Source organism: Carya illinoinensis, chromosome 7, assembly GCF_018687715.1.
Source record: "Carya illinoinensis cultivar Pawnee chromosome 7, C.illinoinensisPawnee_v1, whole genome shotgun sequence".
Taxonomy (NCBI): Eukaryota; Viridiplantae; Streptophyta; class Magnoliopsida; order Fagales; family Juglandaceae; genus Carya; species Carya illinoinensis.
Genome location: NC_056758.1, coordinates 11,269,493 through 11,294,933, shown reverse-complemented (window position 1 = coordinate 11,294,933; position 25,441 = coordinate 11,269,493). Strand labels below are relative to the sequence as shown.

General features: G+C 34.5%; 1 protein-coding gene across 1 annotated transcript; it reads left to right on the top strand.

The window, feature by feature from the left end:
• The first annotated feature begins 11,829 nt into the window (after positions 1-11,829).
• LOC122315969 (probable aldo-keto reductase 1) lies at positions 11,830-16,951 on the top strand. Its single transcript, XM_043132352.1, has 7 exons — positions 11,830-12,034; positions 13,964-14,131; positions 14,305-14,508; positions 14,662-14,834; positions 15,198-15,294; positions 15,720-15,873; positions 16,614-16,951. The coding sequence occupies exons 1-7, from the start codon at positions 11,975-11,977 to the stop codon at positions 16,790-16,792; spliced, it is 1,035 nt and encodes a 344-aa protein (XP_042988286.1). The 5' UTR covers positions 11,830-11,974; the 3' UTR covers positions 16,793-16,951.
• The last annotated feature ends 8,490 nt before the right edge of the window (positions 16,952-25,441 follow it).

The following is a 25,441-nucleotide window of genomic DNA, read 5'->3' as shown; positions in this document are numbered from 1 at the left end:
ATATGTTTTGGTACTCTATTTTCTTTTGATATGGCATCTAAAAAACCTTGGCATAGTATATTGATTTTGTATCTGACTCTGTCTCTGCTATGCTCTATTCTGTTTGGGTTGATACCAACTCCTCTGTCTCTGAGTGCACCAACTTTGGAAGTAAAGTGATTTATTTGTGGTTTTTCGTATATGCACACTCGAGATTTCGAGAATAATAAGGGAAAGATTCACCTCTGTCTCTGCCCGGTTTGGCCACCGAGGATGGCTCAACCCTACCACGAAGGTTAAACATAGTCTCTGCTTTGTGAGATACTCTATTTTGATGTGATAATGCTTAGGTTATGTTATGCCAAAGTACTCTAATTTTTATGAGTCTTAAATCCATTGCTCTATTACGTTTGAAAATATGTTTTATTCAGCATGATAACTTTGGAAAATTTTTTGTTCTGCATATTGTACTTTGTAAATGCTCATGTTTGCATGCTAGTATATATCTTCTACTTACTGAGTTGTTAATAACTTACTCCTTATCTCCATAACATTTTTCAAATATTTTGATGGTTCAGCTGGAGAACACGAGTAGGAAGTTTTGGAAAGGTTCGATGAACATATATGGATAAGGTTAAGGGTACAAGTATTTTTAGAGAATCATATTTTGTAGGTTTGTCTACCTTTGGCAGTTGTTTTGGTACATCGAATTGTGGAAAATTTGAGTCTTTGTGGGGTTGTTATTCTATTTTATTGAGGATTTTGGTTAGTATTTCTGTAGAGGAACATGGATATTTGTGTTGAGCAAATGAATTAATATTTTATGGAGTTTCTAGATTATATAGATTGTGATATTGGAATTGATATTCAGTAAAAAGAGCCAACTCTCCGGATCTCCGGGACCAAGGCGTTACAATAAGTATTAGAGCCACGTTTGAGATTCTGTATACTTTATGAATTGAGGTTTTGGGACTTTAAGGTTGTAGATTCGATTGGCTTTTTCTGTAGGCTGTTGAACATGAATTGGAGGTGTAGACTTTGGAAGTGAACATAAGTATGATTGAAAGCTAGATTTGAGGTTCAACGGACTATAACATATGAGGTGTTGGATATCAGGAGGTTGAGGAGGTGACTTTTGATTTGAGGTTTAGAAATTTGAGGACTAAGAAATGATTATGTGAAAATTTAAGGTTTAGATTTCATGTTGACTTTGTGGAACGAGTTTTGGTTAGGAACTGTTGGTTTAGACTTGTGACATTAATGTTTTAGAGGAATTATTAGGCTTGTAAAATCCAATATGGTGATTAATTCCTTTTCAAATGTACTTGATTAAGATACAATGCATTTGGGACTACAAGTTGTTTGAGTGTGCAGTGGAAGCATGGTTTTGGTGATATGGTTGTTTGAGATTTTATTTCGCTATTTGTATTAGGTTCATGGATTATGTGGAGAGTTCAGAATTGTTATTAGGTTTTTAATTGTATTGTCGAGGTTTATACTTTAGACGTGATTTGGATTTTTTCGAAGGGTGATGAATATGTGCAAATATGTATGAAGGTTTAAGTATTCGAGTCTTGATTTTTCGTGCAACAAATTTCGAGGACGAATTCTTTTTAAGGGGGAGAGAATGTAACACGTGGGTCTAGGACCAAGCTGTTTTCAAAATTTAATTTCAATTGTAACACGCAAGTCCCGAATGTCCGGAGAGTTAACTCTTATTACTAAATATCAACTCCAATATCACAAATTATATAATCCAGAAAACTCCATAGATATTAATTCATTTGCTTAAGTCAAATATCTATGTTCCTCCATAGAAATATTAACCAAAATCCTCAATAAAATAGAATGACAACCCCACAAAGACTCGAATTTCTCATAACTCGACGTACCAAAATAACCTTCAAAGGTAAACAAACTTACAAAATATGATCCTCTAAAAATACTTGTACCCTTAGCCTTATTCATATATGATCATCGAACTTTTTCAAATAGTGTGCAAATATGAGCATTTACAAAGTACAATATGTAGAACAAAATATTTTTCCATGTTATCATGCAGAACAAAACATATTTTCAAACGTAATAGAGCGATGGTTTTAAGACTCATAAAAACCAGAGTAGTTTGGCATAACATAACCTAAGCACCATCATCATATCAAAACAGAGCATCTCACAAAACAGAGACCATATTTAATCCCTGTGGTAGGGTTATGCTATTATCGGTGATCAAACCGGGTAAAGATAGAGATGAATCTTTCCCTTATTATTCTAGGAGCCCCAAGTGTGTACATAGAAAAGACAACAAATAAACCACCTTGCTTCCAAAGTGAGTGCACTCAGAGATAGATAAGTTGGTAACAACCCAAACAGAGCAGAGCAAAACAGAGCCAAATAAAAAATCAGTATACCATGCCAAAGGTTTTTCAAATGCCATATAAAAATAAAACAGAGTACCAAAACATATTTAGATCATTCTCACATTCTGAAAACAAAATTTGAAGCATCTTTCTAAATAAATTCACAAATTTTTAGATTTTTTATATCGCTCTTTTTCACATTTCAGATTTAGCATGACAAAAATATAGCTCATGTTTACATAATGCATGTCAGAAAATATTTTCTCTTTTTTTATACCGATTTCATGAGTAATGCAAAAAAAAGACTGAGGTTATTTTTTCCAAGTTCTAATTTCACAACAAAATATGCAAAATTTTTAGAAAGTCAACCTTAATCTCAATAATTTCGTGTAAAACCTAACATAGGAACCCTGCTTACCTGAATTTCTTGACTTTTTCATAAAATTTCTTCAATATGCCGAATGAAAGCTATTTGCCACCTATAAAAATAATCACGTAATTCTTGTAAATTTCTAGTCCAATATATATTTCGATATTTAAATCCAAAATACCAAATTAACTTGTTCTAAATCCTCAAAACCCAAAATTCTCATAATGCCTAAAATACCATCCTTTCCCGAAACTATCAATTATCCACTTAATTTTCACCTAACCTAATTCCTACTTATTTCACAAGTCTATTTAAAAGACAACAAAACCAACCCATTTAAAAAAAATAAAAAGTCACTGAAATAAAAATATTATCCGATCGAAAATAATTTAGAACTTGAACTCAACTTAAAAACATTTTACTTTGAATTAACTTAACACAACACACTACTGAAAAAATATATAAAAAGAAACCAAATAGAAACCAGTCCACTGAAATATATTCAATAATTTACTACAAAAGACTTAAAGGCTAGACATAAAAACTAATCCAATGAGTGACTGAAAAATAACCTTAAAAATCCTCATGCTTTGGTTTAAAAAAAAAAAAATCAAAGGCTATAAACGTAAAATCATTCCTCCTTAACCAGCTTTATGAGGGGCGTGATCACTTTCTAATTTCTTCAAAACTGAAAGAAGGCTTCTTGCTTGAAAAAGGGCTACACGTCAAAAACTTACAGAGAGAGAGGAAGACGAGGTGGATCAAGGTGGTGCGGCTGAGATGCCATCGAGCTGAGGGTTGAGCACAGAGAGAGAGAAAAAGCGAGTGATGAAAGAGAGGGAGACAGAGAGTGAGAAAGTGGGAGGAACTCGATGTGGGTTTACTGAATCAGCATGGGGTGACTAGAGGAGGCACAGACGACAATTGTTTAGGCTTTTTCTTTGTGTTTCATGTCTGTTCCGTCGTGGTTTTGGGGTTGAGCAACTGGGCAGCACCGAGCAGGTTGGTGAGGCTGAGATAGAGTGCAGCTAAGAAATTGGTAAATGGAGGTTGCTCTGTTTTGGTTTCCAAAAAAAAAAAAAACAGGGGCTAATTGGCAGTGAAGAGAGATCTGAGATGGTTGGGTGTAAACGGAGAGTGACAGAGTGAGAGGAACCAAGAGGAATTTATGGCATTGACGGGCAGAGATGCGATGGAATTGTTTGGCGTCTTTGGGTTTCACTAAGCCGAGACTGGAGGCAGCCATGAGGGTGGAAGCTAGGAGGAACTATGCTCTGTTGCGCCTCCAGCCTGTCCAAAAATCACACAAGATGATATTTAAGTGGTTCAGCAAATTGCCTACATCCACTGGAGCCTCTTTTACTGAATTTGTACGAGATTTACAAAAAATTTTACAAATTCTCTTTTTCTCTCTCACGTACCCTCTTTCTCTCTTCTTTTCTTCTCCCCCCACCGTACTTCTACACAGTTAAGCTCTCCTATTTATAGGAGAATAGAGCTCTACGGTGCAGCAATCTGCTGCATGATGTTTGGGGAGGTGCCTAATAAAACAAAAGCACCAAACAGTGCCTAATAAACCAAAGCACCAAATGGTGCATGTGCAGCAGGCCACTTGGGTGGCTTTCAACAATCACCCCCTCCACCCAAGTGTGTCATACCATGCTGCTTGTAAACTGATTTATTCTTCAAATGAATGCACCTCTTTCTTTGACATGAGAGACTTCTGCTATCAAATGCATCTACAGGTACGTCTTCAAATGGATGTCCAAATGCCTCTCCAAATGCATCTTCAAATGCATTAGTATCGTATACATCCACGAAGCTTGCAAGGAATTTTCTTCAGAGGAGATTTACAAGTGCTTTACTGCACAATCTCAACTCTCTAGGATTCTTCTTTCGCTCGAGTCCATGAGTCCGCACTCGTGTGCATCTTAAGCAAACTAAGCTTCGCTTGAGCCACAACCAAGCGAACAACCCCCTGGTGCCTTTACAGCTTTCAAACCAGGCTCCATAATCCTACAATCACACCAATCTCCAACTTGGAGACTGGTTCTCAACATGCTAGCCTCTATCTCCAGCATGATCCCTTATACAATTTCACAGCTCATGTCTTCAAGTTAGAAGACTAACTAAAGTGATGTATAACTTTAGTTCATCACGTATGGTATGAAGAAAAATCTTGCAAGAATGGATATTATGCAAGTCAAAGTTAGCAGAGACTACACACAAGATGGGCACATCGGCTGAAGACAGGATATAGTTTAAGGTAGTAACCACCATGGAGGTCTGATCGTCTTGATAGTTATGTGATCATCAACTTTAGGTGTAGATATCCCTGGAACATCTAACATTTTGTTCCCATCTCTCACACCTTTACTTCATGTCATGGTCTAGGGAGATTTCTTCAAGCTTAGATGAGCAAAAGTAAAACTGAATTCCTTTAACTTCCACATCTAATTCACACGACCATTACCATGAGCCAAGACCAATGAATCATTCGTGACCTTCCATGTCTTTCTGAGAAAAACACTACTGAATGGCTGCTGTCTTTAAGCTGTCTTTAACAACATTGTGCACTATAAGAAATGCAAAGCTATGTATTTCTTCAGTCACTATATTCACAGCATCATTCTCAATTTTCTCCTGATTTTAGCAGTTTCTTGTGGCCTGTCTTGCCATAATTTTTAGCGAATCATCTGTTGTCCAGATCTTGACTTGCCTCTGCCCTTACTATCAACATTCAGGACCAACAACTCTAGATCTTGCCAGAATCTCTTCTGCGCACCTCTTCATCTAGGATAAGATCTCTTATATTAAGAAACTTCAACTTCGTCTTTTTTACAGAATTACTCATAGCCATTCTCATGACTTCCTAACTTTTTTTTACCACAACGCCAAATACTATTGGGCAACAATAGTACCTTCTGCCTTTTCTGAAATTGAGCTGTTTCTTCATCTGCACTTTGTTATTTGCAACTGGCTTTTCAAAGAAAGCCACAATGAGATCCGTTGCGATTCTCCTCTCAATAACATTATGTTCCATGAGTTGTATGACTGCCAAAACCTGCTGATATAATAAGTTAATCAGAATCATCTAATGATCTGAAGTTTGCTCCTCAAACCTCACGATTCCAATTGGCTTAAATCAAGCCCAAACGAACTGAGTCCAACAACATTGAACTCCAACTGGCTGACATCAAGCCCCAAAACCAATGGGTCTGGCATGACTCCAACTGGTTGAGATCAAGCCCAAAGTAAATGAGTCTGGCACAACTCCAACTGGCTGCGATCAAGCCCAAAACAAATGAGTCTGTCATGACTCCGACTAGCTACGATCAAGCCCACACTGATATGCAACTATGGACGGTTCAGATCGAATGTACCGATGGCGAACCTCAACATTCCCACCATACAGATGAGTCAGGAATGATCCAAATAATTTGTCAACACTATTTGATCATCGCAATTGAACTCCAATTGGTGTAGATCTAGCTCAAAATGATCTGCAATAAGTGGACGGTTCAAATCGAATGTACCGATGGTGAATATCAACATTCCCACCTTACGGATGAGTCCTGAATGATCCAAATAATTTGTCAACACTATTTGATCATCGTAATTGAACTCCAACTAGCGTAGATCTATCCCAAAATGATCTGTAACACGTGGACGGTTCAGATTATCTGGCGCGTGAGACGCACGCACGGCACAGTGCGAGTGGGCGCATGTGGTACACGTGCCGATTTCTCCTGGCGCGCGTGAAGGCGCGTGGGCTCGTGTCTGCCAAGTGTCTTCCTCCTCTGGCATGCATGGGGGGTGTGGGCACATGTGGCTCAGTCATCTTCAACCTCCGATGCACGTGGGGGCGCGTGAGTTGCAGCAGATGCACGCGCCAATCTTCTCAGGGCGCGTGTGGGCTCTTCCGACCTCTGTTTTCGATTCTGTTTGCAGCAACGGATTTGTCTCGACGCGAGGAACACCCTAGAGTTGTCAAAAATGGATTTTAACCAACTTGAATTTTTGGACAGCTCGAACCAGAGCTCTAATACTAATTGTTGCGCCTCCGGCCTGTCCAAAAATCACACAAGACGATATTTAAGTCGTTCAGCAAATTGCCTACATCCACTAGAGCCTCTTTTACTAAATTTGTATAAGATTTACAAAAAAATTTACAAATTCTCTTTTTCTCTCTCACGTACCCTCTTTCTCTCTTCTTTTCTTCTCCCCTCACCGCACTTCTGCACAGTTAAGCTCTCCTATTTATAGGAGAGTAGATCTCTACGGTGCAGCAATCTGCTGCATGATGTTTGGGGAGGTGCCTAATAAAACAAAAGCACCAAACGGTGCCTAATAAACCAAAGCACCAAACGGTGCATGTGCAGCAGGCCACTTGGGTGGCTTTCAATAATCACCCCCTCCACCCAAGTGTGCCATGCCAGGTTGCTTATAAACTGATTTATTCTTCACATGAATGCACCTCTTTCTTTGACATGAGAGACTTCTGCTATCAAATGCATCTGCAGGTTCGTCTTCAAATGGATGTCCAAATGCCTCTTCAAATGCATCTTCAAATGCATTAGCATCGTATACATCCACGAAACTTGCAAGAGATTTTCTTCAGAGGAGATTTATAAGTGTTTTACTGCACAATCTCAACTCTCTAGGATTCTTCTTTCGCTCGAGTCCATGAGTCTGCACTCGTGTGCATCTTAAGCAAACTGAGCTTCGCTCGAGCCACAACCAAGCGAACAACCCCCTGGTGCCTTTATAGCTTTCAAACCAGGCTCCATAATCCTACAATCACACCGTGCTCTATTTTGGTGAGAGGAAACAGGGGCCAGTTTTAGGTTGTTCACGCTGGAAAATAATGGCTCGGGTTGGACAAAGGATGGCTAAAACAGAGGCTCAGGGTGGTTGGCTTTTATGAAGGAGCAAAGTAGCTCACGTCGAGATAGTGGTGGTTAAGCCTGGGCAGTTGCTATCACACGATAGTGATTCGAGGGAGGAGCCACAACATAGATGACCTGACTTCGGTTTCGCATGGCTGGTCAAAGGCTGCCTCAAGGTGGTGGGTTTGCAGTGCTTACGTAGGGGAGAATGAGGGGGTGGGTGTTCTCTAAGTGGAGGGAGGTTGTGGCTTGATGTTTCTTCATGCAGTAAACACTACCCGTTGTATAAATAGGAAACCAAAAAATAAATAAATAAATAAACCCTAAGGAAAGAGACATGTATGAAGAGAAAAATGGACGTGATCGAAGCGTGCATGAAGTGGAGTCTAAGGGCTGTGCGTGATCCTGAACAATACAAGAAAATAAAGTCATAAAAATAAATAAATAAACAAATAAATAAATCGGCTCTTTCTTGAATTTTAGACCTTGACTCAAACTTAAAAAGAAAATTTAACTGGTTCAAAAAAAATATCTCGATCCATAAAAATATTTTTAACCTAAATATCAAATTCAAAGAAAATCCTAATTCATCAAAAGAGATGTTTTAGGCCCGTAGTCTACTAAAAAACTAAATAAACTTGAAAACTCAAATAAACTTTTCGTACATATAAAAAAAAGTATATACATTGAAAACAGATTGACTTGGACCCGGGTGTTACAATTATGGTATTTTGCCCTTATAGGAGGTAAACAAAAGCTGGGGTGTTTCATGAGTTATTGGGGTTGCTATAAGAAAAGTTGTTTTATCTTCTATATATAAAAAGTGGCTATGTAACAGATTTTTATTGTTTTAACAGAAATTTATTGTTTTACTGTTAATTTGACTGCTTCCGTTAAAAGTTAACTCCGTTTATTGAATTCATTTATTATGTTATTATTAGCAACATGTCCATCGGTTGGTCGAAGAGCGAAAAAGGAGGATGTGTTTATAAGCTTTTCAACGGTTTCGTCTCTCGCACTGCCTGTAAGACACTCTTCAATACCTGTGTGGATGGATGGCTTGGATGCAATATTTCAATACTTTTTCAGCAGAGTAATGATGCACGTGTATATTTTTAAGCAATATTTTTATATTGAAGATATTTTTGTAAAATGATATTAATTTTATAAATTATTTTATAAAAATAATATTTAAAGCAAGTTAAATTGTATACTATTATCCCATTTAGCTGGTATAAGTTGATCAAATGTTTTTCATTAATTATCAGATTATTTTTTCTTGTTTAAAACAATAAATTTATGAATAAAAAGTAGAATATAAAGAAACAAGTACCTTATGTTTCTTTATATTAAATGAATACTTGTTTAAAAAAATAAAAATAAAAAGAATACAAAGTGAGCCATGTGGGCTAACGTCGTTGTACAAGAAAAAGAACCTATAAATATCCTTAAGCATCTTTAGGTTATAGTAAAAATATTTTATCTCATAATTACAACTTTATCAAATTTTTACATAAAATATAATAAATAATTTAATTTTTTCAAATTCTAAAATAATAATAATATTAAAAAAATAATATTTTAACAATATTTTATTTAACTTTCAATTTTTATTTCAACTCATTTAATCTTAACTCACTATTCAAATAGCACCTAAAGGATGTTTGGAAACATATCTTATCTAATCTCATCTCATCTCATTTTCTTTCCAGACATCATTCAAACACATATGTTTTCAAACAAATCATTAAAAATTTGGAAATGAATTTAGACAGATTTAGTAAACGGAGTTAACTTTAACGGGAATACTGAAACTAACGGTAAAACAACAAACTTCTGTTAAAACAACAAAAATATGTTTCATAGCCACTTTTTATATATAAACATTAGGGAAACAATTTGTTCTCATATGAGATAGATTCATTCTGTTTACAAATTACTTAGTTTATCTTGGATTACTATTTCAGAGGAAAATGTTTTCATTCAACGAAGAGTTTAGAATTGATTTCATAAACATTGGTTGGTTTCGTTGATGTATTATTATAGCTATGACAGAAAGAAAATCATAATGTTGCGTTTGGTTCTCTAGAAGCTAAACTTAAAAAATTTGAAATTCTCAGGTTTATGATTTGTTGGATTTTTCTTTTAATCAATAGTTATATTATAGTTTATTCATATTTTGTTATCTTCTTACTTTATACGTTGAATATATGAAATATTAATCTGCTATTCAATATTTATTTGTAGGAATATTGACTATATGTTAAAAGCGTTGCGGTAAAATTATAAAAAAAAAAAATTGGAAGATTCAAGTTTATGTAGATCTAGAGAAACTGAAAGAGAAAAAATATAGGCATTTTAATGTCCTCTCTATTGAAGCAGTGCAAGATGAGAAAAATGTTGGATTGTCATCATAGAATTAAAATTATCTCAAACAACTTTCATAAAACTATGGGCAATGTTTATTTATAGGACCATACTATAGATTCTATTAATGTTTTTCTTTTATAATATATCACAACGTGTAATTATTTATTAATTATATAAACATTATATCGTTAGTTATTTAATTAACTAAAAATATTACATTTTTATTAATAAAAAATTAATTTTTAACAAAAAAAATTAAATATAAATTAAGCAAACGTGCATTGTACGTTACTTTTACCTAGTATTGTTAAAAAGAGCTAACCATTCACCCAAAACATTTTAAAATTATTGGATATTAATTTAGTTAGTTCAACCCTTGATCTTTAAGATTATAATATTCTACCACACTTATATAAATCCGACATCCACAATGGTCACTCTATCGACACTAACCCGATGGATACTAAGAGTATCTCAGCTCTCTTCAACACTTCTCACTACTATTTATTATTCTATTATTACTTTTATCTATTTTTATTACTATTTATTACTTTTTACCTACTTTTTATTACTATTTATTACTTTATTATTACTTTTCACCTACTTTTTATTACTATTCATAAATTTCCTCAACACTTCTCAACACCCAAATCTAATCAATTTGTTGTATTTAATGACTTAACATCAAGACTAACAATAACCTCCATTTAGAGGCCACAAGCATTTTAATCGACTGTAACTTGTCCCCTCCATGACTCATACTCGTGAGATGATCTCTACCATGATACTTATTATTAAAAACTCAAACATTGATCTAATTACAACCTTGGCACTATTGGACATTAATTTTATTTGTTAAGATTTTAACCCTTAGGCTCTCACAAGATGGAAAATGGATTTTTTTTTGTTGAAAAAACTGAAAATTTCTCTTCAGTAGTCTCTTTATTGTCGGACTCATTTTCTGAGTTGTGGCAAAGGAGGACCTCACAGCACTTTGTTGCCAAAACTTTACTACAAATAAAATATAAAATTATTAATTTTTTTTTTTAAACACAACAGAAAATTAAACAAAAACACAAAAAATGCAAAGATGGTAATGACATAATCGATGACGTAAAGAGAGGCTGAAAAGTGCTAAAGCCGTTCTCGCTGGCCTGAAATCAGCCACAATTTCAAAGTTATAGCCACTTATGTGATCACAAGGGATCGGGTTCCCCTCTACTAATCACCTGCTAGCATAAGCAATGATCTCAGAGAAAAAGAAGAAAGAAACAAAGACACATAAGCAATGACGAAAGGGAATCTGGATAACAGGATAAGAAAAAATAATTGATTCGTTCATATATAGAAATATTAGCTTTTTTATATTATTTTTATAATTGAAGTGATTTCACAATAAATTATATATTTTATGCACTCATCTTATAGTTAAATTTTTAAATTTACGTATTCCTTTAAAAAATAATGAAATTTATTATTAAAAATCAGTTTTTTATATAGATCTACATTTTTTTAATTAAAAAATATGTAAAATCTTCAAAATTTAAATATTATTTCTCTCTTAAAAAAGGGTACGAGGAGAAGGAATCGAGTTTCAGATATGAATACTCCTACAGTCACAAATGGTAGTTAATAAGCTATTTTTATTTTTTTCTTTTTTTTTTATACCTTTTTTTATATTTTTTAATATATTTTTTTAAATTTATAATATTATTTAAAAACATTTTCTTAAGCAATATCCTTCTGATATATACTGACAGTCAAACACTTCATGACCTAAGCAATGACGAAAAGCAGGTTGGATAAGGATATTTCGAGTAGCCATTATAATGTTATAAATTTATAACCAAAACAGCAAAAACATCCGAGCTCCTACTGTTAGTAAGAAAGGACAGTAGTGGCTTCTCTCTCACTGTTGTTGCATCTCCTGCCCTCTATATATATACACGCGTCTGAGACGCATTGAAACATCGAATCTTGAGGACAGAAACACTAGTGTTAAAAAGATGGCACAAGGAAATGAAGTCCAAATTCCAAGGGTTAAACTGGGCAATCTAGGCCTTGAGGTAACTCCCCACTTTCATTCCTTGCATACCCGTTTCAATTTTATTTTTCAAGAATGTTCCACTTGCATCTGCTCAAGTCGCATTTCTTTGAATACCAATCTGCATAGTTTGAGATTCTAAAGTCCCAAGAATTTTTTAGAACTTTGTAGACTAATGATGACAGTTTTGCTATCAGATTGTGATTAGATTGTTGGAATTCCTGATTTGTTGGAACTGGCAGTATTGAATAGTTTTTAGACGATTTTTATTTGGTTGAGATGATCTTTGATGGACAAACTTCTCGAGTTTTTATTTGGTTGAGGGGGTCTGTGATTGTGAAAATGCTAATGCATGCTTGTAGACACAGACCTATGAATGGTTTCAAATGAAAAACTATGTGAATCCTTCTTTTGCATTTTATGTATTGTTTCGTTTCATTTTGTTTTTCTATTGCAAATTGATCGATTGTAATGGTGGCATATTATCCCATACGGTGAGATAATGACATTATGACACAAGAAATGATGAGACTGGTCGGGAAACATGTATTTCTTTCTGGTCCCAAAATCAAACGTGTGCTGCAAAATTTACTTTTCCAAATATTAAAGAAAAAAAGAAAAAAAGAGAAAAAAAAAGGTAGCCGAAGAAGTGAATTCGAGACCAAGCCATCATGTATTTGACATAAAAAATGTCAAATGGATGCCATTCACTGATTTCTGAAAGCTGACATTGTACCATCAGCACTAAAATTCATTTTCTTAACAGATTAGTCTGAATGATGAAACAAATATGGAATGTATAATACATTGACTTTAAATTTCCATGGGATTTACAAATGTGTATGTCCATTGAATGGCTTAGTTCTGATGATAGTTTTATGTTTTATATCCCTAGCCATTATATTTTGGAAGACATGAATTTACTCATTAACCATGAGTTTGTGAAATCTCTTATCTTTGAATAAAGGAAAGGATAAAAGAAAATTAAAACTGATTTTGGGAGTTTCCAAGTTACTTTTCAGTGATCAGGATTTTCATTTGTTATTTTTATGAAATTAAAGCTCTTGTAGATGGTGTAGAGTGTGTACAAGTTAACTATTATGAGAATATCTATTTGGAGACAGGAGAGTGCACCATAAATTAGGAGCAATTTTCATCCGAAGCTATTTAGTTACAGGGAGATTGAGATTAAGTTTGTAGAGAAGTTTTAAAATAAACCGGTCTTGGGCTGTTGCTGCAATAATGATGTCTTCTAAACTTTTGTAAACAGCTCAAGAAGAACTTCCTACTGCTTGCTGCAGCAAGAGTTGCATCATCTCTAAGAATGTTTCCTATGGTCAAATCATGAGCCTGCAATGGCCGAGCTTCTATAGGTGTTTTTAATTGTATCAACCTCAGGGAAGATATATGATTTAGTAGGAGGTAATCTATATAAGCTTTGGCATTGTGACAAACCACCATGACGTTTTAGTGGAATTAAAAAGCAGTAGTGTTGATGGAGTTTGTATAGATATAAATTTTGCTAAACGGATTGAGGTTGTCAAACTATTGAGGTAAAGTTTTGAGTCCTAATAGTCTCATTCTGCATTCTTGTGATCAAAGGAGATCATGTGGAGTTGCAGTCTTTAAAAGAGTACTTATTATTCTGTAATCAACGAACACCTCTTCCTTGACCAAGCCTCAATATAAGTTTGGAACTGCAGAAATAACTTCTAATCATGGAAGACTTTTAGTCGATTTAAGTGAAAATATATATCCTTGTGTCACTAACAAGTTCTGGAAATCATGATATTAGTCTTTCATAATGTTCAAGATGCAGAATAGGTTCTAAGTAATAGTTTTCTTTATTGGAATAATTTTTTGGTGCTGTTTATCACTCCAATTCATTAATTTTGACTAAATATTGTTCATTTCTTTGTAATTCTTATTTCTTTTGTTCTTTTATTCCCAGGTCTCAAAGTTGGGGTTTGGATGTATGGGCCTGACTGGAGCCTATAATTCTCCTCTCTCTGATGAGGATGGAATCTCAGTAATAAAGCATGCTTTCAGTAAGGGGATCACTTTCTTTGATACAGCCGACGTTTATGGGCCTCATACTAATGAAATTCTTCTTGGGAAGGTGTTTATTACCAAGTTCTACTTTTGCTTTCTCAAGAAGTTGGATTTTTTTAGTAGTAAATGGAGAATAAATTTGTGGTTTTTTATGTTGTTCTGTTGTCAGCAAATTGTTAACATTTGAGGAACGCAATACAACTTTGTGACATTAACTGAAAAACATTATATATCCTCCAGGCCTTGAAGCAATTGCCAAGAGAGAAAATTCAAATAGCCACCAAATTTGGCATCCAAAGACCGTCCTTTTCTGGTATAGTTGTGAATGGTAGTCCAGAATATGTTCGCTCATGCTGTGAGGCGAGCTTGAAGCGCCTTGATGTGGAATATATTGATCTGTATTATCAGCACCGCATAGACACAAAAGTACCTATAGAAGAAACCGTAAGTGAATTTTTCTCTGTTTCAGCTAGATGTCTGTAATGGGTGGTTTTGCTTCTTAGTTTTGGTATTTGCGGTTTGAAACCGTCAAGTATATTGGTCTATCTGAAGCCATTAGGCGGCAAAACTCATTAGGTGCGTCTTATTGGTTTGTAGGTTGGTGAACTTAAGAAACTGGTAGAAGAGGGAAAAGTCAAGTATATTGGTCTATCTGAAGCCAGCCCAGACACAATAAGGAGGGCACATGCCATCCATCCAATCACAGCTGTACAAATGGAGTGGTCTCTCTGGACTCGTGATCTCGAGGAAGAGATAATTCCACTTTGCAGGTTTGATCAATTTATAGCCCACGTATTTACAAAAGTTTGTCTTATGTGTGCTTTCACTTGAAAGAAACCTTCGAGGAATTCCTTACTGACATGTTTCTCCATGCTTGATATCAGAAATCCCATCTAGCTCTGCTTACTTGTTCAGTAGCTATTGTCTGTTAAAGTTCTGATTTGGACATTAGATTGTTTGTATTTCAAATGTGTTCTGTATGCTTTGGTTTCTGTTGGGGTGTGTGTGTGTGTGTGTAGATAAGATTATTGCTTGTATTGAAGGTGTGTTTGTGTAGATTTTGCATTTCAATATATTATAATCATCTTATCCAGAATTATGACAATAATCCCTAAATGCTTTTGTGCATGCAGGGAACTTGGAATTGGAATAGTTCCATACAGTCCTCTTGGTCGCGGTTTTTTTGCTGGCAAGGGAGTTGTTGAAACTGTGGCCACAAATAGCAACTTGGTATCGATTTCCCCTCCATTTTTTAATTTTCAATGTATAATAATTGCCAGCATAATTCTTCTCGCAAGTATGATGTTCTTCTTTCAGCAGTGCTGTACTCTTAAAAGTTGATTTGAATACACAATTTATGCATATAAAAATGTCCATTCAGTTGCCTTTAGAAGCACATCATTCTATCTGGTATTATGTATTTTTCTTAAGTTACATTTCTTTCTTAAGAGAATTTTTTCCTCAAACTACTTTTCATGTAAATGCATTGTTTTTTTCTTTTCTTATCTTCAAGTTGTCATGATTCATTTAGCAATATTCTGTACTTTATTTGAAGCACCCTCTTACTTGAGGATTTCAGGACTTTTGCCTTTGGGCAAAAATATTACCATCAGTAATAAAAATTCTTAACTAAATCTAGTTCTTTTTGCTTTAAGGCCAATCATCCTCGGTTCCAAGGTGAGAATTTGGATAAGAACAAGACCATTTATACTCGAATAGAAAGCCTGGCTAGAAAGCATGAATGCACTCCTGCCCAGCTAGCACTAGCATGGGTTCTTGAACAAGGGGATGATGTTGTACCCATACCTGGTAAGTGACTTTCACCTTTTAGCCCTAATTAGTTAAAGTGATCTAAAATTCGCTTGGTTTGATGTTTTGCTTAGAAACTTGGTGGGAGAAAGAGACACAGAAAAACAAATGCCTGAATTTCTGTCCAATGCTATTAATACTGTTTCCTTTCCTATTTATCAAAATACTGTTTCCTTTCCTAGTGTATTTTTCCTTTTCCTTTCTCAGCCGCTCAAATCCAAGTAGAGGAATACCCCTCATAGTTCCTCTCCTCTCTACCTGTTATATGTTCAAATGATATTAGATTTCGTTTTCGTCGAGTGTATTGGAAAATGTTACAAGAATGAATAGCATGAAAGAGAGTAAAAGTTTATGACAAAGCCATGCATTGATGAATTCCATAGTTAGGATGAAGAATTCCTTTATCTCGCAGGTGAAATTAAATTTGCTTTTGACAACTTCTGCTTTTATGCAGTATCTTCTTCTCTTTCCTCAAATAGATTACAATACTAATCTATAAGTTTCCAATCATATTCAGTTAGTACACACACACAGTAGCTTCAGATTCCAGAACCCTGTTAATCCGTTTTGCTGGATGAATTATCCAACGTGCCAAATCTCCTCATGGTCCAAGGAGTTTTGATGCAATTTCTGCAGGAATTGTAATTATAATGCATATGTCACCTTTTAAAAGATCAAAGCAAGTTGAGACAATATTACCTGCATTTTTCTCACTATTCATTGGCCTTGAACTTTTATAGGGACAACCAAGATCAAGAACCTGGATGACAATATTGGCTCTTTGAAGGTGAAACTTACAGGAGAAACTCTAAAAGAGATATCTAATGCTGTGCCTATCGAAGAGGTAGCTGGTAGTAGAAGCTTTATAAACACGGATCATTTACAATGGAAGTTTGCCAACACTCCACCAAAGAGTTAATACTCTTCTACTCTCTAATCTCTACTTACACTTCAATGTATCATCACTTGGATAATGTCTTGTATGTTAATAACTAATTGTGCCCTTCAGGATGCACAATTATCAACATGATTATGTGAACTGTTTGAGAGTGATATTATTTATGCTTGCTTTATATCACACGTTATTAGATGTTTCAAAAGTTTGTTAGGCCTTATTTGTTTTCGCAAATGAGATGAGTTGAGATAAAAGTTGGAAGTTGAATAAAATATTATTAGAATATATTTTTTAATATTATTTTTGTTTTGGGATTTGAAAAAGTTGAATTGTTTATTTTATTTTGTGTGAAAATTTAAGAAAGTTGTAATGATTGGATGAGATTAGATGAGAATAGTTGTGAAAACAAACGAGACCTTAATAATCTTCACTATGTTTTTTTAACTTTTAGTTTAGGCCAAATAAAAACTGCCAAAACTAAAACTCACTTTCTTTTCCCACATGGTAGCATTATTGGTTCCAGAATCCAGACACAGGATAGGTCGGTACTCACATAGCTCAGCCAATTCCTTCTCAGCAAAGTCACCACAATCAACCCTTCTTCAGTTGAAGGCATTACTACAATCAACCCTTCTTCCTCCACATTTTCCACATGATATGAGACATGAACCGGCTTTTCCTCCTTGTCAAACATTGCTTATATCGTCGATGACCGAGTAGGGCTTCTGGCCACCGTGCTATGGTGCTAGGGACCATCATGTTTTCCAAGTTAATACAGATCAATTCATGGGCAAACATCCTAAAGGATAGTGCTAACTTTCTTTTCTCTATCTTTCAGACCATTAAGCTGTCAATCTACCTAAAATCAATTGGTATTGAGAAAGAAACACTCAACATTTTTATGACATTCAACATCCAATAATGCTATTTTAAGAGCAGTCGTAAGGAGTTTAGCTTGCAATATATTTACATACACATTAAATAACATAACTCTTAAAAGATAAAAGAACGCTTGAGAAGAAGGGGTAATTTGAATTTGGAATGCGCTGCCTTGTCGTACTTGGACCTCTGTAGAAAGATCCACCAAGAACCAAGTGTAACAAATAATAACCTAAGCAATGACGAAGAGGAGATTGGATAAGTATATTTTGGGCGTGGCGAGCTCTCATTCTTTGACTGTTACCCAACAAAAAAATTTTGAAAAGGTAATTTTTAGATGTATAAAGAGATTATATAAAAAAAATTTATAAATTAATATGATTCAATGTCGAATGTCAGATTTAGTTTAAAATAAAAAAATTAACGTATCATATCAGTTTCTATAGTTATTCTTGTCTTATATTTTATAATCCCAACATTTTTATTTTTGAAATTTTTTTTTACAAAAAATAGAAAGTCCCCTCTTTAATCAAGCATAAGCTGTTATACCTATGCAATATATAAGGAGATTTCCAGTCATGAGTAGTTCAAAAAATCTCCACTATGTCAATGAGTACTTCAACCTCTATTTTAATTTTCTATCCTTATAAAAACACAATCTTTTAATTTTTATTTTTAAAAAAAATTATCTTTATTGCAACTTAAAGACTTACATCATCTCACTGATTACATTGGACTGAATACAACATCTCACAATCTTGTATTAAGATAGAAAATGAGCAAAATTATTATTCATTTTAAATTTTATCATAATCAATTACAAAAGTGTTCGTCTTGAATTTCACTGTCTTAATCATATAAGTTAACAAGGTACCATTAATGTGGCCTCATTAATTAATAATATAAATAAAAGACAGTTAAAAAGTGTACTATACATAAGCCATTATTAACACTTTCTGAAAAAAGAAAATATATTTGTAATTATAAATTGTGCAACCGCCTCATAATCGTTTTAGAAAAAGTGAATAAAACATAAGATCCACATGAAAAAAATTAATTTTTTAATAATAGACTCTACTTTTTTTTAAATTACGTGACGTTTACGCACTTTACAATTATATGTAGAGTTCCTCCATTGCATGCTTTCTCAAGACCTATATTAAAATAAATAAATAAATATAGTTCCGTTTGGATATATAGTAAAAATGTTTTTTCTTATCATTATAATTTTTTTAAATTTTCACACAAAATATAACAAGCAATTCAACTTTTTCACATTTCAAAATAATAATAATATTAAAAAATAATATTCTAACAATATTTATTTAACTTTTAATTTTAATCTCAACTCATCTTATCATAACTCACTATCTAAATGAACTCATAATTTAATACTCATTAACTTGACAAGACTCAACACGACGCCGAAACAGAAATTCATGTGAAATTGATGGTTTGTTTAATATATCTCAATAATCAAACATGTAAATAAACTTATTTCTTGAACTACTGTAAAGATTAGCCAAATAAATGTTTCAATATTTTGGCAGGCTAATGACATGCGCAATGATGTAACACTTGGAAAAAATTGTCACCTCCTCAATGGTCAAAAGTCTTATTTGGAACAGGTATACAACTGTTTTTGAAATGGACCATACAACCAACATGGTCTGTCTTTGGGTGAGGTCATTTTAGAACAGTTGAATACTGCTATTTAGTTGTGAAAAGGACCAATTAATATAATAAATACGGGTCATAAATGGACTGCGTGATCAATGGAGACAATGTTGATGAGCACTTGGGAGTTGGAGTAAGATGGTTCCCAACGCATCTCTCACCATCCTCTTTAAAATTTTCAATGTATTCCTGATTATGCACGCTAATTCTTGAACAAAAACTATTAGCTCGGGATTATAAATAATAAAAGCATTAACACAATAATTTGTTTACGAAGGAAACTCTTTGAAAAACTCTTCAAAGGTAAAATTCTACTGGACAACCAAACTCGGGAAATCCAATATTATTAATTGAGAGGATTACAAGTAAAACGTTTACAAAACCTTTGTAACTAAACATGTTTACCCAAGACATGCGACCCACTTGTCTTCTACTGTAGTAGGTAATCAGAACCTCTAATACTCTCCAATCTTTGTCTTTCCAACTAGAACCTCTAGTGGTTAAACTCGAATGCTGCAACTCCCCCTCGGAGTATGCTTTCACTCAATCTCACAGATTGAGCTTTTTGAAAAATCCTTCTATCAAGAATTTTCTCTTACACGATCTTTTGAAGTTCTACCAAGATCCTCAAGATCTCAATGCTTGTGAATATGTGCTCTTCAAGTGTTCAACTCAAACCCTCAATTGACTCCTCTACAAATAGACAATGTTGTGATTAATTTGGAAAAGGACTCTGCTGACATGTTTATATAGAATCTTAGTCAGATACGTTGCTAATGATTTGCGAACATCTCGGACTGGATCACTTCTTCTGGATTGCATCGAATTCAAATCAGCTTCAGTTTTTTCAATTAAGCTTGCGTTTTTATCTCTTCAACTGACTCTTAGACTCGAACCAACATATGACTCTTGTAAACTCTTATCTTATAATTTAAACAAGATTTGACAAGAGTTACACACCGAACACTTATCCTTATTGAATTATAACTTCTTATTTAAAACTCATCCTTATCAGATGCAATCCTGAAGTCCTATTAAAATTACACTTATCCATAATTCAAATTTAAATACCGACTAATCTAATTTTGGTCAAACATAAATAACATTTACACTCTTCATTGTGCTCTTAATTTCGGCCAAATTAATGGGTCAATCGGAAACAATATATTAGGGGTGTCAAATCGTGTTAACGGGTCGTGTTCGTGTCGTGTCAAATCGTGTTAACGGGTCATATAGGTCAACCCTAACCCGACCCGTTACGCTTATCGTGTCAAAATCTCAAACTCTAACACGACCCATTAACATAACAGGTCGTGTCGTGTCAACCCGTTTTGACTCATTAATAAATATTACGAAATATGTTTTTTTTTATAAGTAAACAAATAAATTAAGAAAATATTACGAAATAGGTTAATACGACACAATACAACTCATTTTAAACTATTTATGTAAATGAGTTGAATAGGCCCGAAATTAACTTTTTTAACCTGATTAAATTTAGCATAATTTTATATAAATGTTAAAATTACAATATCTATAAAAATTATAAAACTAATTATAAGTCCAAAACTACAATCCAAATAATAAAAATATCGAAATTGAAATTCTAACAATTTTATTTTTAGATATAAGGGTATAATTGTAATTTTAACTTTCTTAACGTGTCATAACGGGTCAAAATGGGTTAACCCGTTATCAACCCGTTAAGCAATCGTGTCTTAATGGGTCAACCCGTTTTGACCCGAACCCATTAAGGCTAAACCCTAACCCACTATTATCGTGTCGTGTTCGTGTTGGGTTAACGGGTCGTGTGACATATTGCCACCCCTACAATATATATAAATAAACATGCTAACCAGTTAGTGTCGTTATTTTGTAGTTACCATTTAAGTTTTATGAGTTGTTATTAATTAATTAGGGGAGGACGCTCATGTCACAACTCGTGTCATGGGCACCGTGGGCTATGCGCGCAGCTCCTGAATACATTATGAGGTAATACAGTTGTTTATGGAAGCTCATATTATAGTTATTACGTCAACTAATGCGTCAGTTTTTTTTTTTTTTTTTCTCAGAACTAATGCGTTAGTTAATAACTAATTAACCATGAATATGGTTATTCTCAGGTCATTCGACGAGTCGTTGACTATGAGCTATGAAGTGGTTCTTTTAGAGCTACTAATAGGTAGACGATTTGTGGACAAAAATCGACCGATTAGAGAGTAGAATTTGGTAGAATGGGAAGGCCTGTTTTGAAGGACCCCCATAAACTAGAAAGATTAATGGATCCCAAGCTTGAAGGGCAGTACTCGACAAAAGGGGCTAGGAAGTTAGTGTTATTGGCTTACCAATGCCTGAGCCTGGCTTACCAATAGCGGAGCCTGCACCCCAAATCAAGACCCACAATGACCAATGTGGTCAAGACATTAGAGCCTCTCTTGGACTTGAATGGTAACCCGTAACCCGATTGCACCCTTTGTGTACATTGTGCCAAGTGCAAAAGAAAAAGAAAGTGGTGCACTGAAAAATGGACGAGAAGGTGAAACTGAATGTGAGATGACAAAAGAGAAGCACCATCAGCAGTGCCGAAAAGGTCATAGGCATAGACATCGGATCAACAATTGCTTACCATAGACCACATAATATATAAGCTCAGGCACGAGAAGTTAAGGGCCATTTACATAACAAATTTGTGGATGGGAGGGCAATCACAAAACAGTCACCCAACCAACCTCCCTTGTGTCACCCTTTTTTTCTTTTTTTTTCTTTTTCTTTTTTTTTTTTTCTCCAGAGTTAAACGTCCACTCACCTCTATGGACAGGGAATAGATTGGTGACCCACGCACAATGTGATAGGGTGATGGCTGAGAAGACAAGAGAGGAAACCTGCCACTCAATGTTCCATACACCTATCCACAATCTACCAGCAGTGGGTAGGGACCACCACTACCGTGTATATAAACACTTCTTGGGCTCAAGTAGAGCTCTTTGAACATTTTCTTCTTACATTTCCATACAAACAGATAATTTTGACTTAGGCATCGGAGGTGTCCCTCACACCTTGAGCCCTCATCTCATTGGGTCTTGCAGGTACTACAGAGGAATCGTTGAGTTGCTCAGGCTACGAAGTACAACATCAATAGATGCAATGCTAGATGAGTTAAAAGTCTATGAAAAACAATGATGGTTGAGACCTTGTCGAATCGTCTAATGGTATTAAACCAATTGGTTGTAAATAGGTCTTCAAAACCCAGCAAAACTCTAAAGGCAATGTCGAGATGTATAAAGCACGCTTGGTTGCAAAAGGCTTTACTCAAAAGGAAAACATTAACTATGAAGAAACTTTCTCTCCAGTTTTACCGAAAGACTCTTTTAGGATCATTATGGCACTTGTAACTCATTATGATTTAGAGTTTCATCAGATGGATGTAAAGACTACTTTTCTTAATGATGACATTGAGGAAACAATATATATGATGCAACCAGAGGGCTTCGATTAATTTGGTTTGAAAATTAAAGAAATCCATCTATGGTTTAAAGCAGGCATCTTGCCAATGTTATAAGTTTGATCAAGTAGTTTCCTCTTTTGGTTTTAATAAAAAATGTTGTGGATCAATGTATTTATTATAAAATCAATGAGAGCAAATTTATAATTTCGGTGCTATATGTCGATGACATTCTAATGGCAAGTAGTGACATAGGCATGTTACATGAAACCAATAAATTTCTTTTGAAACACCTTGAAATGAAAGATCTTGGTAAGGCATCTTTTATGATAGGTGTGCAAATTCATCATGATAGATCACGTGGTATAGTTGTCTTATCATAAAGGGCATGAGAAAATACTCAATAGGTTTGGCATACAAAATTGGGCCTTTTGGGATGCGCCCTTTGCAAAAGGTGATAGATTAAGTTTGCTCCATTGCCAAAAGAATAATATTGAGAATGAACAAATGGAGGACATTCGTTATGCATTGGTTGTAGGGAGTCTCATGTATGCTTAGATTTGCACAAGCCCAAATATTGCATATTCAGTTGGAATGCTTGGCAGATATTTGAATAATCCATGCATGGATCATTGGAAGGCTACTAAAAGGGTAATGTGGTACTTGCAAAGAACAAAAAAGTATATGCTCACATATTGGAGGTCAAAACATTTGGAGATCATTGGGTTCCCAGACTCTGATTTATTTGGTTGCCTCTATTGTAGGAGATCCACTTCAAGTTATGTTTTTATGTTGGCTGGTGAAGCTATATCGTGGAAAAGTGTCAAACAGACGCTTACAATTTCATCTAACACAGAAGCAAAGTTTATTGCTTACTATAAGGCAACCAATCAAGGAATATCGTTGCAGAATTTTATCATCGGTCTTTAAGTCGTGGATAGTATTGAGAATCCACTAAAAGTTTATTGTGATAATAAGGCCGCTAAGTTATATTCTAAGAACGACAGGAGTTCGCCAAAGTCTAAACATATTGACATAAAGTTTCTTGTTGTTAAATAAAAAGTTCAAAATCAACATGTGTCAATTGAGTACATTTGTACAAATCTCATGGTTGTGGATCCACGCACTCGGGCTTATCACCTAAAGTGTTTAAGGAGCATGTTGTATGTGAGTTATAACGTCTCGGTCCCAGAGGTCCGGAGAGTTAACTCCTATCACTTAATATCATCTCCAATAACACACAATAATAAAATCCAGAAACTCCATAAAACATCAAACTTATTTGGTCAACACAAATATCCATGTTCCCCCACAAGAAATACTAAACAAAAACCTCAATAAAATAACATCTCCACAAAGACTCGAATTATCCATAACTATACATAGCAAAACAACCGAAATTAATAAATTTACTAAGACACCCAGATAAAAACTTGTACCCTTGGGCACTTATTCCTCTACGATCATCAAACCTCACTAACATTACCTACTCTTGCTCGCCAGCTGAACCATCATAATTATTTGAAAAATGTTATGAGATAAGGGGTGAGTTATCAATAACTCAGTAAGCAGAAAACATATACTAGTATGCAAGCATGAGCATTTATAGAGTTTAGAATGCAGAGTCAGAACGTGTTATCAAAAATATCATAGCGAAAGTTCAAAAATATTCTTATTCAAAATTCCTTTGGCATAGCATGACTACAAATCCTCATCTTATTGTATCATATCATAATAGAGACCATATTTAACCATCGTGGTAGGGTTGTAGAAACCCTGGTGGCCAACCAAGTAGAAATAGAATGTGAATCTTCCTCTTATTATTCTCAGATCCCCAAGTGTACACACAGGAAAGACCACGTAAAAAACAACTTTACTTCCAAAGTGGGTGCATTGGAAATAGAAAAGTTAGTACCAATCCAAATAGAGCCCACATTTTTACACCCATGGTAAGATTAGCAAAGAACAAAAACAGCAACAGAATGTCATGCCAGAGGTTTTCAGAAATCACATCATATCATATCAGAATACAGAATATCTTCAGAACATAACAAAAACAGATCACAAAAATATAATTTATGCACAACATTTCATATTCGCTCTCTTTTGCACAGTTAAGAAAAAATGCCAAAATAGCTCATGTCTGCACCAGTCATGCTAGAAAATACTTTATTCTTATACAAAGTTTCATGAGTGATGCAGAACAAATAAATGAGGTTGTTTCAATTTTCTTTTCATAACAAAACATGCATATTTTTCAAAATTGACTCCAGTCCATTTTATTTTTATGCAAAGTTTAGTATAGGAACCCCACTTACCTGGACTTCTTAACTTTTTTGAGTTTCTCCACAATAGTGCCGAATGAAGTTCAATCATCACCTATAAGATTGTCACGTAATTTCTATAAATTTTCAATCAAACACATATTTCAATACTTAAACTTGAAGTACTAAGATAACCTATTTTCTTAAAATTCTAAAATTCTCATAACACTAAAATATTGTCACTTTCCAAATTCATTGGTATCCACTTAATATTCACTTAACCTAATTCCAAAAACAACAAGCCCAATATGTAAACAAAGCCCATGTGGTCCAAAGTAAGCCCAACAAAGATGAACAAGGCCCAACTTAAAATTACCAAGAACCGGAAAGCCCACTAATACTAGAAACTTA

Excerpts from the sequence above, each read along its gene's own strand:
- LOC122315969 (XM_043132352.1), top strand. The coding sequence starts at position 11,975 with ATGGCACAAGGAAATGAAGTCCAAATTCCAAGGGTTAAACTGGGCAAT. Across the intron at positions 14,509-14,661 it reads AAGTACCTATAGAAGAAACC|GTTGGTGAACTTAAGAAACT; the intron begins GTAAGTGAATTT and ends ATTGGTTTGTAG. Across the intron at positions 14,835-15,197 it reads GAGATAATTCCACTTTGCAG|GGAACTTGGAATTGGAATAG; the intron begins GTTTGATCAATT and ends TTGTGCATGCAG.